Source organism: Paramormyrops kingsleyae, chromosome 25 (genome assembly GCF_048594095.1).
Source record: "Paramormyrops kingsleyae isolate MSU_618 chromosome 25, PKINGS_0.4, whole genome shotgun sequence".
In the NCBI taxonomy this organism is placed as follows: domain Eukaryota; kingdom Metazoa; phylum Chordata; class Actinopteri; order Osteoglossiformes; family Mormyridae; genus Paramormyrops; species Paramormyrops kingsleyae.
In genome coordinates this window covers 20,965,460-20,980,073 of record NC_132821.1, presented here as the reverse complement: position 1 = coordinate 20,980,073, position 14,614 = coordinate 20,965,460, and the positions used below count along the sequence as shown (strand labels likewise).

The window sequence follows — 14,614 nt, the reverse complement described above, 5'->3', positions numbered from 1 at the left end:
CTCTCTTTGTTAGACTGGGTTTGCTACTGACCAATTAAAATATATCCGGCGGATCTATTACCGTTAGCAATTGGGGCATATTGCAGTAAGGGGCGGGTCTTTAATGGAGATCAGCGGCGTATTTGTGACGGTGTGAAAATGGCGGCGAGTAGGGGAGCACATTAACTTTATCGGATAATAACGCCAAGAACATCTCTTTTTAACACTGGAGTTGCATAGTCTGAGGGAAAGCTACATGGGTTTACGTAAAACGCGGTTTTACGGGTCATTCCCATGACAGTTACGGCCCCAGATGGCAGAAGGTATTCGACTAAAAGGGCGGAAAGTTACTCCGGAATACCGTGTTTGCCGTTGAATTTTAAACTTGGACTCGCGGACTGGAGCGAGCCGTCGCTCGTGATTTGGAGCGCGCGGGGAAGGACAGCTCCCCAGCTCTGGGAACCGGCACAGCGAGGGCCCAACGCGAGCCAGGGCCGAGCGCTGTGAAATTTACACATTTTTTACTGAGCGATTAGCAGAGCCCGGCTGCGCAAACGGCCACCAGAGCCAGCTAGCTCTTTTATTTTCTCAGTGCCGTTTTGTTTTGGTTTTTGCAATGATTCCTTTTAGCGCGGGGTAGCTAGCTTGCTAGCTGGTTAGGATAGCTAACTAGCTAACAAGGGTACCATTGTGTGTAAATAAGCTACATTTGCATGTTATCCCATTATTTTGTTACGAACTTTATATTGTAAAGTGAATTTTGAGCTGTCCTACAGGCATCAGGTGCTAGGTGCGAGTATGTGCGTTAGCGTCGGTTAGTAGTCAGCTAGCCGGTTAGCAGGCTGACGCCCGCGCTATCTTTTTTGTTTAGTTACTTTCTTATTAGGTATTTATCTTGCTTCACACGCATATACCAGAAGTTGTCGGGAGGCGTCCGTACTGTGGCAGAAAGTAGCTAGCCAGTTGGAGCTTCCCACAAAAGCAGATTGGATCCTGGCCGTGGACATAACTTAGCTGACTTACTGCTCGCACTCATCGTCTCATAATGGATGACGCGCGTCCCCGCTATAGCAAGCGCCTGGTAAGTCAACTAACGCCTCTTGGAATGTATATTTAACTTTATTTCAGTTTCGTCCTGAGTACAGAACAGATTCGCCGTTGAACCTGGTGTTGGCCTTGCTTTCTAGTAGCTGTCAAAGTATATCATGCCCGGCATCCAGGCGGCCGCATCACTTCGTGTTTCTCCGGGACGTGTTGGCATGGCGATAGACGCTCCGGAGAGTCTATCGCCATGCCAACACTTACTGCAGAAATGTGTGTGGCTACCTGCATCAGTGGTTGGCCGTGGTTGCATCGGAGAAGCCTGTGTTTCCATGCCGACTTGACATGTGACAGTCGGAAGGAATTTATTGCAGAACAGAGCAGGGTTTCGTGATGCTAGGCCCACGTTACTGCCCTGCTTTATACGGCGCCTAGTTTGTGCGCTAGTCCGTGTTGTACTGAAGTTTTAGGAGTCGATCTAGCTGAATGCTTTATATTGGGTTGGTTATTTCAAATGTGATGTGTAACTTGAACTTTGTTTTATTATTTGCGGGTGAACGTTGTTATAATGCGGCGTTATATTTATACATCGCGATACTATTTCTACTCCCAACTCTTAATGCGATCACAGTGCCAGATTCTCAAAACGTCATTGCACGGACAGTTAATACAAAGATAAGTTTGTATAGTAAGAGTTACGCCCCTAGTAAATTGTCACAAATACAAATCATTTCCAGGCAGCGTTTACAAAATTGTAATTTTCAAGGCGCCCAATTATTATAGTAGTGATGTCACTAGTGTGACAACATCCTTGTCTGTAGTTTTTGTGGTTGAATACATGAATATCCACCAGTGACATGAATATCCACCAGTGATCATTAGGTGGTGCCTGGGTTAGCTTACCATGTGAAAGATGAGGAAAAGTACTTTTACGTAACAATTAAAATGCAGGTATACAACTTTTTTATATATAAACATCTGTGTTTTTACTGATTCGTCTGCAAGGCAGCTTCCTTGCATTTAGCACACAATCGGCTGCAGGGAGTGAGATGAAAGGCACGGGATTCATTAGGGTGATTGTGGCTGTGAATGGCATTGTTGCTGAAAAATTTGCTGGCTGTTTTTCTTAATTGCTGTATAAAATAAACAAATAGTTTAGAAAATTGCAGTGGTTTCCCCTTTGTGTTTGTTATGCTGAGCATTGATGGGCACATGCCAGAGGGAATGTTTCCACTGACCACTGATGTTCCAGCTCTTGCATGCCAGTAACGCCAAACATTATTATTATTATTATTATTATTATTATTATTATTATTATTAGCACTACTAGTAGTAGTATTATATATCAGTTAAGAGAACATGCAAGATGATGTTCTTATTGTAATTTGCAGTTTCAGTTGGAGTTGATGGTGACTAAACATCCTCCTCCACTGGATGAGAAGGGAATTGACTTAGATAATAACATGGACAGGGTGGGGGTGGCTCAGAGAGAGAAAGAGAAACCCTGTCTGTGCTGGAGAGGGGGCTGATTGCAGATACTTAAGTACAGTGAAGGGAAGCGAAGGCAGACAGGCATGTAACCCGAGAGGCTGTGCGAGATGCTAGCCATGTGAGCGGAGGTGCGGAAATAGAGTGTAGGGGGGGGGGAGGGGGGGGGAGTGAGCAAGCTGGCAGGGAGGGGACACTGCAGAGGAAAGGGATGCTCAAGGAGAGACAACAGGCTTTTCTCAGAGAGCCGATGATGGAGGATGGGGAAGAAGTGACAGCCGTTGGCAGTGAGAGAGTGATGAAGAGGAAAAAAGGAATGGTGACACTGAAGGTGCGAGGTGTGTAGTGTCTCTGCAGGGCTGCAGGGACAGGCTGCCGCTGGTGTCTCTGTTTGACCTTTAAACAGCTGACATTACAGCACAGCGAATGGCAGTTTTCACTGATATTTGCTTTGTTAGCATGTGGGTCTTCATTTTATTATTGTTGTAATTGTGGCTTAGTATTGTAACTGTTTAAAAGGAATGACCTTCGCTTCTTGTAGCACTATTATAATCGCAGCTTCCTAAAGATGCAGCATATAACTGCAGTGATTGGTAGATGCAGATAAGAGGAAATGGCGTATTTGTCTGTGTCTTTTGGGATCCTACATCTTTGGTCTAGCTCTGTTTTGTAGGTCCACTATGCTATGTACTGTCCTTCAAACGGCTTTCCGTGTGGGATGGCTTTCCCACGCCAGTCCTTCCTGGTGTGTTGTCGCTTTTTCTTGCATTGTGCACTGAGGTGGACTGATGCGCATGTTTAGGGATATTTAAAATCAGTTTGTTTTAAACCAAGGAAGGGTTCTTCCTTACTCTTGTAGTCATTGTTTTAGCCAGGTTGGATACTTTAACAAGCTATCTACTAGCATGGTTTGTTCAGCTGTGGATGGGAGAAGAGAGTGCTGTCATATCACCAAAAATGCAGAATATCTCATGGATAAAAAGGTGTTGATTAGCAGTGCACTCAAAAATTGCTGTTTTGCAAGGTTTAGGAGAACCACTGTAGCCAGTTGGTGAGTCATTTTTTCCTGTAATCAGTGTCATTGTTCTCTGAGTATTGGGAAACTCGGCTGAGAATGAGCATGAAAAATAGAATGTTATGCTTGCCTGCTTTTATGCTGAAGTTTAATGCTGGTGCATTATCATCTGCTGCTCTGAATGTGCATGTTTGTAAAGAGCCATAATATGAAAAGTAGCAGAGAGACATGAATATATGAAGGAAATGGAATAGTGGGTGGGACCATGCTTATGAAGGCGTACCTTTATGTTCTGGTGTGTGGGGATTGTTCTGAATCTATTGCCCTGAGGTATGAGGCAAACCCAAAACCTTTGTTAGTCTCGCTGTCTCAACATGTCCAGTGCTGATAGAGGGAGTTGTATTTTGTGGAAAAAGTATCTGAATTCGTGCATGTAGAAGAGAACTAAATGTTTGATTATCAGGTATGTCATGGTCCTCCTGGGCTCATAGCCTGAGCTCCCATTTCCTTAGCTTCACCCTCTCCTGCTCTGCTGATGGCAGGGTTCTGCTCGCTGCATTTGCTATAGCTTGCATAGAACAAACCTTGTAGCCCATTTTAAATGACATGAGTAGCTGGATTTTTACGGAGTCTGTTTCATTGACTATCAAAGTGGCTCCCATCTCGTAGATATGTTACGTAGCCTTTTGGTCATGATTCTAGGCTACCCCATCTTGTTCTTTGAACAAGTTCATCGGAGAGCTTGAATTTACTGTACTGTCTCCAATGATTTGAAAGATTTAGTATTTTCTGGGGTTTCCCTTTGATTATAATGTGCAGCCTCAGTATAATGTGATTTCAGACGCAACGTAGCCTTCATCTTGGCTTAAAGTTATGTACTTGTGTGTTTAAACTACAGGATTATCGATTTAAATAGTTTGAGGTATAGCCACTTGTCATATTTGTTTCATGTTCACATAGGCTAATGTTTTTGTTCTCAGCGGTCAGGCACAAGACGGCGTTACCAAGATGACGGCATCTCAGATGATGAGATCGAGGGGAAGAGGACTTTTGACTTGGAAGAGAAATTGCAGAGCGATCGATTCAGCTCTAATTTGGTCAAAAGAATGGAGGGGAAAGGTTTACTGAAATTCCTAATTATTCTGTGGATCTAAATAGAAATGTAGAAATGATTGTTGGAGTGCCTTTGATACACATAGCTCTAATGTGAATAGATCACATAAACCAACATTTTCTTCAAAGATTGATTTAAATCAGGACTACTGGTACTATAACACCCATTCTGTTACCCCTCTGTAGAAGTAAAACATTCACTCTAAATGATTATTAATGAATGGTGAGCCAGGAAATTCTTTAAACATTGACAATGACATTAATACAGTTTTAGGCTTGGCCATTTTTGCCTCCTTTACCTATGGAAAGTCATATTACATGTGTATTCCCACAGACTTCACGTATGAATACATCCAGAGAGAGGGACTGAGGGACCCCATCATTTTTGAAAGGCCTGATGGACTAGGAATCAAGTATGACCTTTAAACTTATTATGCAGGCTTTTTAAAGAAATTATTATGCTGTTGTATATATTAATATATTTTAACAAAGCATTTGTCACAGTAATTGTTTATGTTGTTTATTAACATTATTGTGTAACTATTTTATGATAATGGATTCAAAGTAACATTAATCCCTGTTCTGGCCCTTACAGGATGCCAGATTCGGATTTCAGTGTCAATGACGTCAAGGTGTTTGTAGGTAGGAGCACTCGTCTTGGATTCTCTTACTTGAGGATTTCTTTTGCACCTTTCCGACTGGCTTCTGCTCTTGTCCTGTCATCATGGCTTTTATTGGAACATTTCCTTTTGCTCCCTTGTGATTGGTGGCTGCTCTGCTCCTTCTGCAGGCAGTCGGCGATTGATCGACGTGATGGACGTGACCACACAGAAGGGCATCGAGATGTCCATGGCCCAGTGGCGCCGCTACTATGAGACCCCGCCGGCCCACAGGGAGAAGCTCTACAACGTCATCAGCCTGGAGTTCAGCCACACCAAGCTGGAGAACCTCGTCAAGAGGCCCAAGTCTGTGAGTGTCGGCCACACCGCCTCCCCCGGAGGGAAAGGCCACTGCTGGTTGAATGACTGCAGCATATTCACCCTCTGCAGGTGGACATGATCGACTGGGTGGACAACATGTGGCCCCGTCACCTGAAGGAGCGTCAGAGAGACTCCACCAATGCTATCATTGACATGCAGTACCCCAAAGTGCAGAAGTGAGTGCCCCTTTCCAGCTCTGCTCTTCCCCTACCCTGCCCTCCTCTCTGTGTGTCTGGTGACATTGCAGCTCCCCTAGCACTTAACCTGTGACCAGTGCTGTGTCCTCCCCTCAGGTACTGCCTCATGAGCGTGCAGGGCTGCTACACAGACTTCCACATCGACTTCGGAGGCACCTCCGTGTGGTACCACATACTGCGTGGGGGCAAGGTGAGAGCAGGCCTTGGTGCCGCAGACAGCCCCCTGTAGTTGGAGGGTGGTAGCGCAGGAAGCTTACTCTGCTCATTTTGGATGCCTTTTTCCCTTCCTCAGGTGTTTTGGCTGATCCCACCTACTCCCCAGAATCTGGACTTGTATGAGAACTGGGTGTTGTCAGGGAAACAAGGTGATATCTTCCTGGGTGACAAGGCAACCGACTGCCAGAGGATCGAGCTCAAGCAGGGCTATACCTTCCTCATCCCCTCTGGTATGGTTGTCTCCACAGGCATGTCTTAGGAAGTGGCCATTCTTGATCTGGCTGCCGTACAACATAAATGACCCAGCAAAGCCACAGTTAAAAAGTAACATCTTTTCAGCATGTACTACAAGTGACAGAAGGAGTTTTCTTTACTTTGTTTTCTGCACAGCTTAGTTTGAATGTGTGTGGCCCTGCAGTGATGCTAAGCTCGGGTGTATGGCTGTTCCTCTGTGCCAGGCTGGATCCATGCTGTGTATACACCAGTCGACACCTTGGTGTTCGGGGGCAACTTCTTGCATAGTTTCAACGTCCCCATGCAGCTGCATATCTACGGCATCGAGGACCGTACACGGGTGGGTGTGTGACTGGCAGCTCTGAGAAATGCCTGGGGCGGTATCCTGATTCAGTCTGTCTGGCTGGGTTCTGTATGGGGTTATGTGCCGGGCCTGACATCACTCTCACGCCCCGCAGGTTCCTGCCAAGTTCCGCTACCCCTTTTACTATGAAATGTGCTGGTACGTGCTGGAGCGCTACCTGTATAGTCTGACCAACACGTCGCACCTCACGCCTGAATTCCAGAAGCACTCGCTGGGCATAGGTCTGTCCCCCGCCCCTTCCTTTCAAAGCCTCTCTCATTTATCAATGGCCCATTCTCCCCATTCTCTGCACAACTACATTACATTTTGTACCCACTTCATGAAGAATGCATCCACCTATATGTACAACTCGCAATTTTATTCTCAGGCCTGAAGCAAGATCCATCATCCCAAGACGAAACTCTTAATGGTCACATCAAAGATGAGGAGGAGGAGGAGGAGGAGGAGGAAGATGAGTCTTTTCACACACCCCTCAAGCCTGGCACCAAAGTTCACCTCGCTCCCTTTGAGCTTGAGGGGCTCTGGAGCCTTCTGGGGAAGCTGGAGTCTCTCCCTTCCCATAAGAAGTGTGTCCCGGCTGGAATCCACAATGCCCCTGCACTGCTGCATGACATCAAGGTATAAGAGACCACTTGAGCTCATGGCACTGTGCTGCAGCCCAAGCTGCTCCCTTTTTACTCCTATTCCTTATCCCTGCTGTCTTTCTCAGACTTTGCTCCAGGAACATGCCAGTGACAACCCCAAACTGTCCTACACTGGAAAGCCCATCGTCAGGTGGCCCAAGAGGGTGAGCCGTCACTCACATTAAAACGACATTCAATCCATAAGCGGTACACAGGCGCTCATTGGCTTTTCGTGGTGTTCTCCTTCCCCAGCCATCCTGGTACCAGCCCCCTCCACCCCCTCCGGTGGTGGGCCGACCTCGCCTTTCATCGACGCTCGCCCCCCCGCGGCCTGTCAAGCCCCCGTCCTCCATGTCGGTTCTGCGCCGGCGCCGTGTGCGCTGCAAACGTTGTGAGGCATGCCTGCGCTCCGAGTGCGGGGACTGCAACTTCTGCAGGGACATGAAGAAGTTTGGGGGACCAGGCAAACTGAAACAGACCTGCGTGCTGCGCCAATGCCTAGCTGTGAGTGTGTCTGTATTTGTGTGTGTGTCTAACTGCGTCTGCCGGCGCATGTCTGCTCGTGTGCGTGGCGACCATGTACGTGAGTGTCACTTGGTTTTTCTCTCTCTCAGCCCGGCCTGCCCTTATCTGCAGTGTGTGAGGTGTGTGGGGAGGGCAGTCAGGAGGCTGGCGAAGACACGCCATTTTCCCTCACACTCATGGAGTGCTCCAACTGTGCCCAGATCGCTCACCCCGGGTGCCTGAAGGTGACACACCACAGCCCACTTTCACTCTTTTTGTGCCATCATGCTTTTTGGAGAGGAATTGTGGTGTAAAAAATGCTTTGTATACAGGTGCCGGGCGAGGGTGTCGTCAACAAGGATCTGCCCAGTTGCTGGGAGTGTCCTAAGTGTGCTGTGGGCAAAGACTCAGAGTCTGAGGTAGGACCTGTCACTTTTTAGTCTCTGTGATTCATTTATATCCTTGTATATACATGTATGTTATACGAGGATATATGTTTGTCTTTGAGAATGTGCCTATGATCCTACTCTCCTAACACGCTTCCCCCCCCCACCCCCAGTCCTCCGGCAGTGACGATGACAGCGTTGCGTCTGTAGGCTCTCTTTCCCCAGCTGCACCTGCGTCAGAGAAGCGCTCCAACAAGAAGGGGATAGGGGGCGCTGCTGTCGACGAGGGTGGGGGTGGCCGGGGAAGGGGCAGGCGCCCTGGGCGGCCCCTCTCTGCGCTCTCTATTGCACCCTCTTCCTCCCACAGGCTGCTTCTGCACCACCAAAACAGGAAGCGTGCCGGAGCCCTGGAGCTCCGTCTCAGAAAGCGGGTGAGGCCTCTCCCTCTCTCATAACCTAACTATAACATGCATGAGTGGTCGCCTGAACCAGCTGAGAGGATTATCTTGACTGGTTTTAGACTTCTGGCTGATTTGGGGTGTTAATTTCTTTTCCCCCTTTTGTGTTCATAGATAAAGTTGGAGAGAAATAAAGTTCTGCAGCTGGTAAGAGTGCCGTTATGCCTCCTGCTGTTAAGCTCACCGGCTGGCGTGTTCAGTTTTTAACTTGGGCTTTGCTGTGATCCCAGAAGCGCAAGTCCTCTGCCCTCGACTCCCGCTCATCTAAACTCCTTTGTCGCCGTGGGAGTCACAAAGATGAGGACTCAGCCAGCGATGATGATGATGATGATGACGACGACGACGACGATGATGATGATAGTGGGGGAGGGCTTGGCAGCAGCAGGAAGCTGGCCTTGCATGCCCGGGGCGGCTCTACGTCGCGTTTGCACCACTCCTCCCTACGGGGTGTTGGGCCGGGTAGGCGGGGCCTGTGGAGAGGCTCCGCCTCCCGTGTGGGTCGCAACAGTGGTGGTGCTTCTCTTAGGATGCGGCGTGGCATGGGTGTGCGTGACGGGCGCAGGCAGCGAGGGGGACGCCCTTGGCCACGGGGAGCGGGACGTGGCCAGCGTCGGCGTGGCGATACGGAGGATGAGGACAGTGAGAGTGACAGCGATGACCGTGATGTAGACGAAGAGGAGGAGGAAGAGGAGGAGGAGGAGAGCGAAGATGGACCCCTAGACAAGAGGAAGCGGTCACACAGACGCTGCAGTCAGGCAGAGGAGGATGAGGATGACGACGACAGGGACAGCGAGGACTGTGGCATGGATGGCATGGGAGGGCAAGATGCAGTGGATGAGGACGTGGATGAAGATGAAGCAAACCAGTCAGACTCAGAGCCCGAACCCCCTGTGCTGCTCGTGTCAGACCTGAATGACGACCTGCTGAATGGCTCCTACTTGACAGTGACGCTACAGCGGCCACCCAAAGCCAAGCGTGACCCTGGCGCTATTGTCCCCAAGCTGGAGGCGGCAGTGTCCCCCAGGGCCCCACCCAGCAGCCAGGGTTACGTGCAGCGTAAGTCGCTGCAGCGGTTGCGGCAGAAGAATGGCACCGCGGGCAACGGGCTCATGCTGGGCCGTGGAGGCGGGACCCCTGGTGGAGGGCGACACCCACGCTCTCAAGGGCGCAACCACGCAGAGGCCCACGCCTTGGATGGGGACGAGGCCTCCACCTCCTCCTCTTCCCGATCCTCAGCCTCACCTACTCCTCCGCCCCCCACCACCTCCTGTTCCCCACCCTCCCTGCTGTCCTTGCCCTCCTTTAAGGACGTGGGTAACGAGCCCGGCTGTGAGAAGGAGGTGTGGGTGTCCGTCTTCCGCTATCTGACCCGTGCAGAGCTGTGTGTCTGCATGACTGTCTGCAAAAGCTGGTACAAGTGGTAAGTGGCACAAGAGCATCCCGGGGCGGCGCTCAAAGGGTGGAACGCAAGCAGTGTGCATGCATTTTAAGGAAACATGGGTGCGTGGTGAGAAAGGGTGTACGTAGGGCTGTCGCAATCACTTTGCGATTATGTGGTGCGTGCGCAATAACCACCAGGGCTTTAGATGATTTTAGATGCGTGAAACATTTGTCCGAACGCCAGCTTTTCGGTACTTTACGAATATTTACTTGCACCCACAATTTGGTAAGCAGATTAGTAGTGTGCCTAAGATAACGAGATGTGTATTGCGATGCCCAAAAGTCAGGAGTCTGTATAAATTCGGCATATCCTTATGTTTATTAAATTCAGTTAACAATGCACCATGCACATGCTATTGTTTTAGTAAATCGTGGAAGCAATAAGCACTGAAGTGGCAGTGAAGAAAAAAACAGTTCAACAGCTACAACATCTTTTGAAAGAGGAGATATTGTGGATAAATGAGGTAAAAAGATGATGGTGGTACATTTTGTAGTTTAAAATCTGACACGTTTATTAAACTTAAGGATATGCTGAATTTATATAGATCACTAACTTTCGGGTGTCACAATATGCATCTCATTAATATTTTACTACTAAACTGCTTACCAAACTGGGTGTAAGTAAATGTCCGTATGGTACCGAAACACCGGCATCTGGACCCCGGTGGAAGGGTACATGCCACGTGGATGCGTGTTGAGGAAGGGTACATGCCACGTGGATGCGTGTTGAGGAAGGGTACATGCCACGTGGATGCGTGTTGAGGAAGGGTACATGGTCCCATTTGTTTAAGATGTACTTACTGTGCTGTCAGAGGGCATGAAGCTGTAGGTATGGGAGGTACACCTGATGTTGAATATTTGGTCTTGCTATGTCCCCAGGAGCTGTGACAAGCGCCTGTGGACCCGCATTGACCTGAGCCGCAGCCGCTCCATTAGCCCCCAGGCCCTGGCAGGCATCACCAAGCGGCAGCCTGTCGCGCTGGACCTGTCCTGGACCTCCATCTCGAAGAAGCAGCTCACTTGGCTCATCAACCGCCTGCCGGGTGAGGACATTGACTGCAGTTTGTTTCATTCTCACATTCACATAAGAGATATTGCTGCGGATATAATATTAAGGTGCCCTGCGTGGTGGGGGCTAGGGGCGAGCCGTGCACCAAGCCCAGGGAAGGGAGGAAGCTCTGCATGTCCTGTGTGCCTCTTCCTCAGGCCTGAAAGACCTGCTGCTGTCGGGCTGCTCCTGGTCCTCGATCTCTGCCCTGAGCTCTCCCAGCTGCCCCCTTCTCCGTACCCTGGACTTGCGCTGGGCGCAGGGGGTTAAGGACTCGCAGATCCGTGACCTTGTCACCCCACCAGGTTTGTCTGGGCTTTGAGTGCATCCAAGTCACTGGATTCAAATGCTGTATGTTAAATTCAAATTTCAAGTATTCCAGAGTAGAGAAGAGAAGTCTAACATTGTCAGTCATTTTAGTAAAATAAAATGAGACCTTTTTTTGCTGTCCTGTGGCTCCCCCTGCAGGCTGCGATAACCGCAGCAAGCTGAGGAACATGCTGACGTTTCGCCTGGCGGGGTTGGAGATCAGTGACTCCACCCTGCGCCTCCTCATTCGCCACATGCCCTTGCTGGCGCGCCTTGACCTGTCGCATTGCCACTGCATCACCGACCAGTCCGTCAACCTGCTGACGGCCGTGGGCTCGTCCACCCGTAACACGCTCGTCGAGATGAACCTGGCTGGTGTGTTGCCCTGCCTCTGCCTGTCGTGGGCTCCCACGCTGACCCTGTGAAGCCTAACCCCGTCTCTCCACCCCCAGGCTGCAATAAGCTGACGGACGCCTGTCTGCTGTACCTGAAGCGTGTGTCCGGGCTGACGCTGCTCGACCTGCGTGGCTGTAAGGGCGTGACGCGGCGTGCCTGCGAAGCCTTCATCTCGGAGCTCTCCATCAATGCGCTCTTCTGCCTGACTGAGGACAAGCTCATCCAGCGGATATCCTAGGGCGCTCTGTGGACCCTCCGGGCAGGCCGTACTCATCCAGAGGAGATTCTGAGGGACCTGAGCAGGGATGCTGTCTGTCGCTGCTGCGTATAGGCCGGGGTAGTGGGTGGGGGGTGAGTGGAGTTAGAGAGATGGCCGTTTTGGGAAGACGGGTGGGCAGTGGCTCGCTTGCCTGTCAGTGTCGGAGTGAATCAGCAGACACTAGGCACGTGGGTGCTTGCAGCAGAATGGGACGGGTTTAGCGATGGGGCGTGGGCGGGCACCGCAGCTGAAACGCGGGCCAAGCCGTGAGAAGGGGTGGGGGGGGCAGTGTGCCGCCCAAGCCCCGGCCAGGAGTCTGAGCAGAGTCTGCAGTGCTCCGCTGGCCCAGCTGAGCTGTATGCCTCAGCTTCTTGGTTTTTGTACACAAACTGACACTGCTTCTTTTTAGAGCTCCTTTGGTTCCCTTTATTATAAACTCTTCTCCCTCCGTCATGGCCCAGTCTCTCATGCAGGCCCTAGAAGTTACCTACTTGTTACATTTTTTTTTTCTTTGTGTCTTCTTGCTCTGTCCTTAATCTTAACGGGAAATATATATACTTTTGTGTACATTTCTTCTGTTGGCCCATATGATGACAAAAATACTTGTAGCAGTACAATAATTATTTTCTGAAAAATTTTTCAATTTTGTTTGTTTTTTTCCAAGAAAAGAACAAAATAAATAATAAAAAAAAAATGTTGACTCTGGCGGGCTTTTACGGAAATGAATTTAGGCGGTCTCTGTGGTTCACTGCATCTACTTATTTGAAAGTCTCATTTTGAATACAGATGCTCCTTGCTTTAGATGGTGCGATAGCGAAGCACCTTGAGTAGTCATCGTTGAATTGTGATCTGTTTCTGGGCTAGCGATATGCTGTGCGACACTTTCTACTGGCACTGGGCAATAGCTGCATCCACACTGCCACGCTTCCAGTCTCTGTGGCGATTGCCAGCGTAAACATACGTAAACGTACAATGTATTGAACAGTGTCTGTGTTAAACCATTTTTTCCAAGCTCATTACGTCTACTAAATACTCAAATGATTCATATCCTGTTCATATTCACATATTTCCAATTTGCAGTGGGTTTCTTGGGATAAAGCCCCATCTTAAGAAATATCTATTATGACATACACTTTTACTGGATTGCTTGTCATTTCATGGTTGGAGATTGTTTTGGATCCACAGCTTTGACAGTGGACCCATGGGTCTGAATCTAAGTAGGAGATTTTGTGCTAGAGAATGTTTCAGCTCACGTCTGTCTTACCGGCACTGGGATTTATAACGATTTTTCCCACGCTAACATTATAGTTTGAATTTAAAGTGTGGATACATTTTATAGAAAAATATGAAATAGTCAAAGTTAATATAAAGTGATCATTAAGAAATGTATGCATTTATCTATTTCTTAAAAGCAGACATTGATCGGTTTACCTGGGTATTTTCTGGCATCACGTGCTGAGACGAAATCATGCATAAACGCGAATTCACTTTTTCAAAACACATTATAGGAGAACATAGTGTACATTCCTCTGGTTTAAAAATTGTTATGGTATTTCTGCATGACCAGCTCCCCCTGCAGGATCCAAGACTTTTTCCTTATTCCCAGGAAACCAGCATGTGATCCACATTAGAGAGCTCAGTTGTCCTTTAACACCAGCTGCCAGTTAATGCAGCAGAATCTGAGGTTCATTGTTTTGACCTGCCTGCATTTGAGGAATAGCTACATAAACTAACTGAGATAGTTATGTTTGCTCCTCAGGTGTTACGCCTTGACTCTTATTCTAGGCAGGAACAGGACAGCTAGCATTAGCTACTGGACCTAACTGAAGTTCTAAAACCAGAAGTTCAGTGAAAGCTGAACCTACATGGTCCTCTTTTCTGTTCAAAATCAAAAAATGTCTCTAGTATTTTTGTTTTGTTTTGGTTTTACTGAGGAAATTGGAATAGTCTGCAGTCACTCTTTCCCTGGCACACCTCTTCTTCTGTCCTTTCTTGAACATCCCGCTCATCCATATCCTCAGCTGTGACCTTAAGAAACCAACAAGCTGGTGAACAGCAAACTTACTTTGAACGACAATGGCACTAAGGTAGAGATGAAGAACATGAATGACACATATATTCAACAAAAACAATATATTTAAATTCTATATTCTGAAAGCTAACATCTGAGAACCTGAATGCGCCAACCTCTACAGTGTGAAGCAATGCTTCCATGGCAACCTGCACGGAGACGTACAAACAGCACACAAAGGACAGGGAGCCACATGACTCAGCTCAGAAATAACCTGCAGGTAGATGGGGCCATGAGATGTCCACCTGGGTTCTGAAGCCACGTCATCACAATAGGCACAGCTCACCATGAACGAGCATTGATGTGCTGAGGACCTGTGTCCGTAGCTCCAGAAGGAATTGATTTCTTGCCATAATTGCAATGGCAAAGGCTACAGCTCAGCGTATTCACCAGAGCTTGTGATAACGAAAGATTTAAATGTTCAGATTTGATTTCCAGGAAACAAATATTACCCCTTGAACAAGGTATATAACATGAGTTTTCCAAAAACTTC

At 48.4% G+C, this 14,614-nt stretch overlaps 1 protein-coding gene across 3 annotated transcripts; it reads left to right on the top strand.

Annotated features, from left to right (window-relative positions):
* The first annotated feature begins 62 nt into the window (after positions 1-62).
* Positions 63-12,755, top strand: kdm2aa (lysine (K)-specific demethylase 2Aa). 3 transcript variants are annotated; one of them, XM_023845330.2, is made up of 22 exons: positions 63-1,060; positions 4,504-4,642; positions 4,971-5,049; positions 5,232-5,278; positions 5,427-5,605; positions 5,686-5,792; positions 5,910-6,003; positions 6,106-6,259; positions 6,488-6,603; positions 6,722-6,848; positions 6,995-7,245; positions 7,337-7,414; positions 7,503-7,754; positions 7,865-7,999; positions 8,087-8,173; positions 8,314-8,571; positions 8,713-8,745; positions 8,829-10,018; positions 10,918-11,081; positions 11,245-11,391; positions 11,555-11,770; positions 11,848-12,755. In XM_023845330.2, the coding sequence occupies exons 1-22, from the start codon at positions 1,025-1,027 to the stop codon at positions 12,027-12,029; spliced, it is 4,071 nt and encodes a 1,356-aa protein (XP_023701098.2). In that variant the 5' UTR covers positions 63-1,024; the 3' UTR covers positions 12,030-12,755. The 3 variants fall into 3 exon arrangements, with proteins under 3 accessions (XP_023701098.2, XP_023701096.2, XP_023701099.2); XM_023845328.2 differs by lacking the exon at positions 63-1,060 and adding an exon at positions 2,690-2,839; XM_023845331.2 differs by lacking the exon at positions 63-1,060 and adding an exon at positions 2,691-2,846.
* The last annotated feature ends 1,859 nt before the right edge of the window (positions 12,756-14,614 follow it).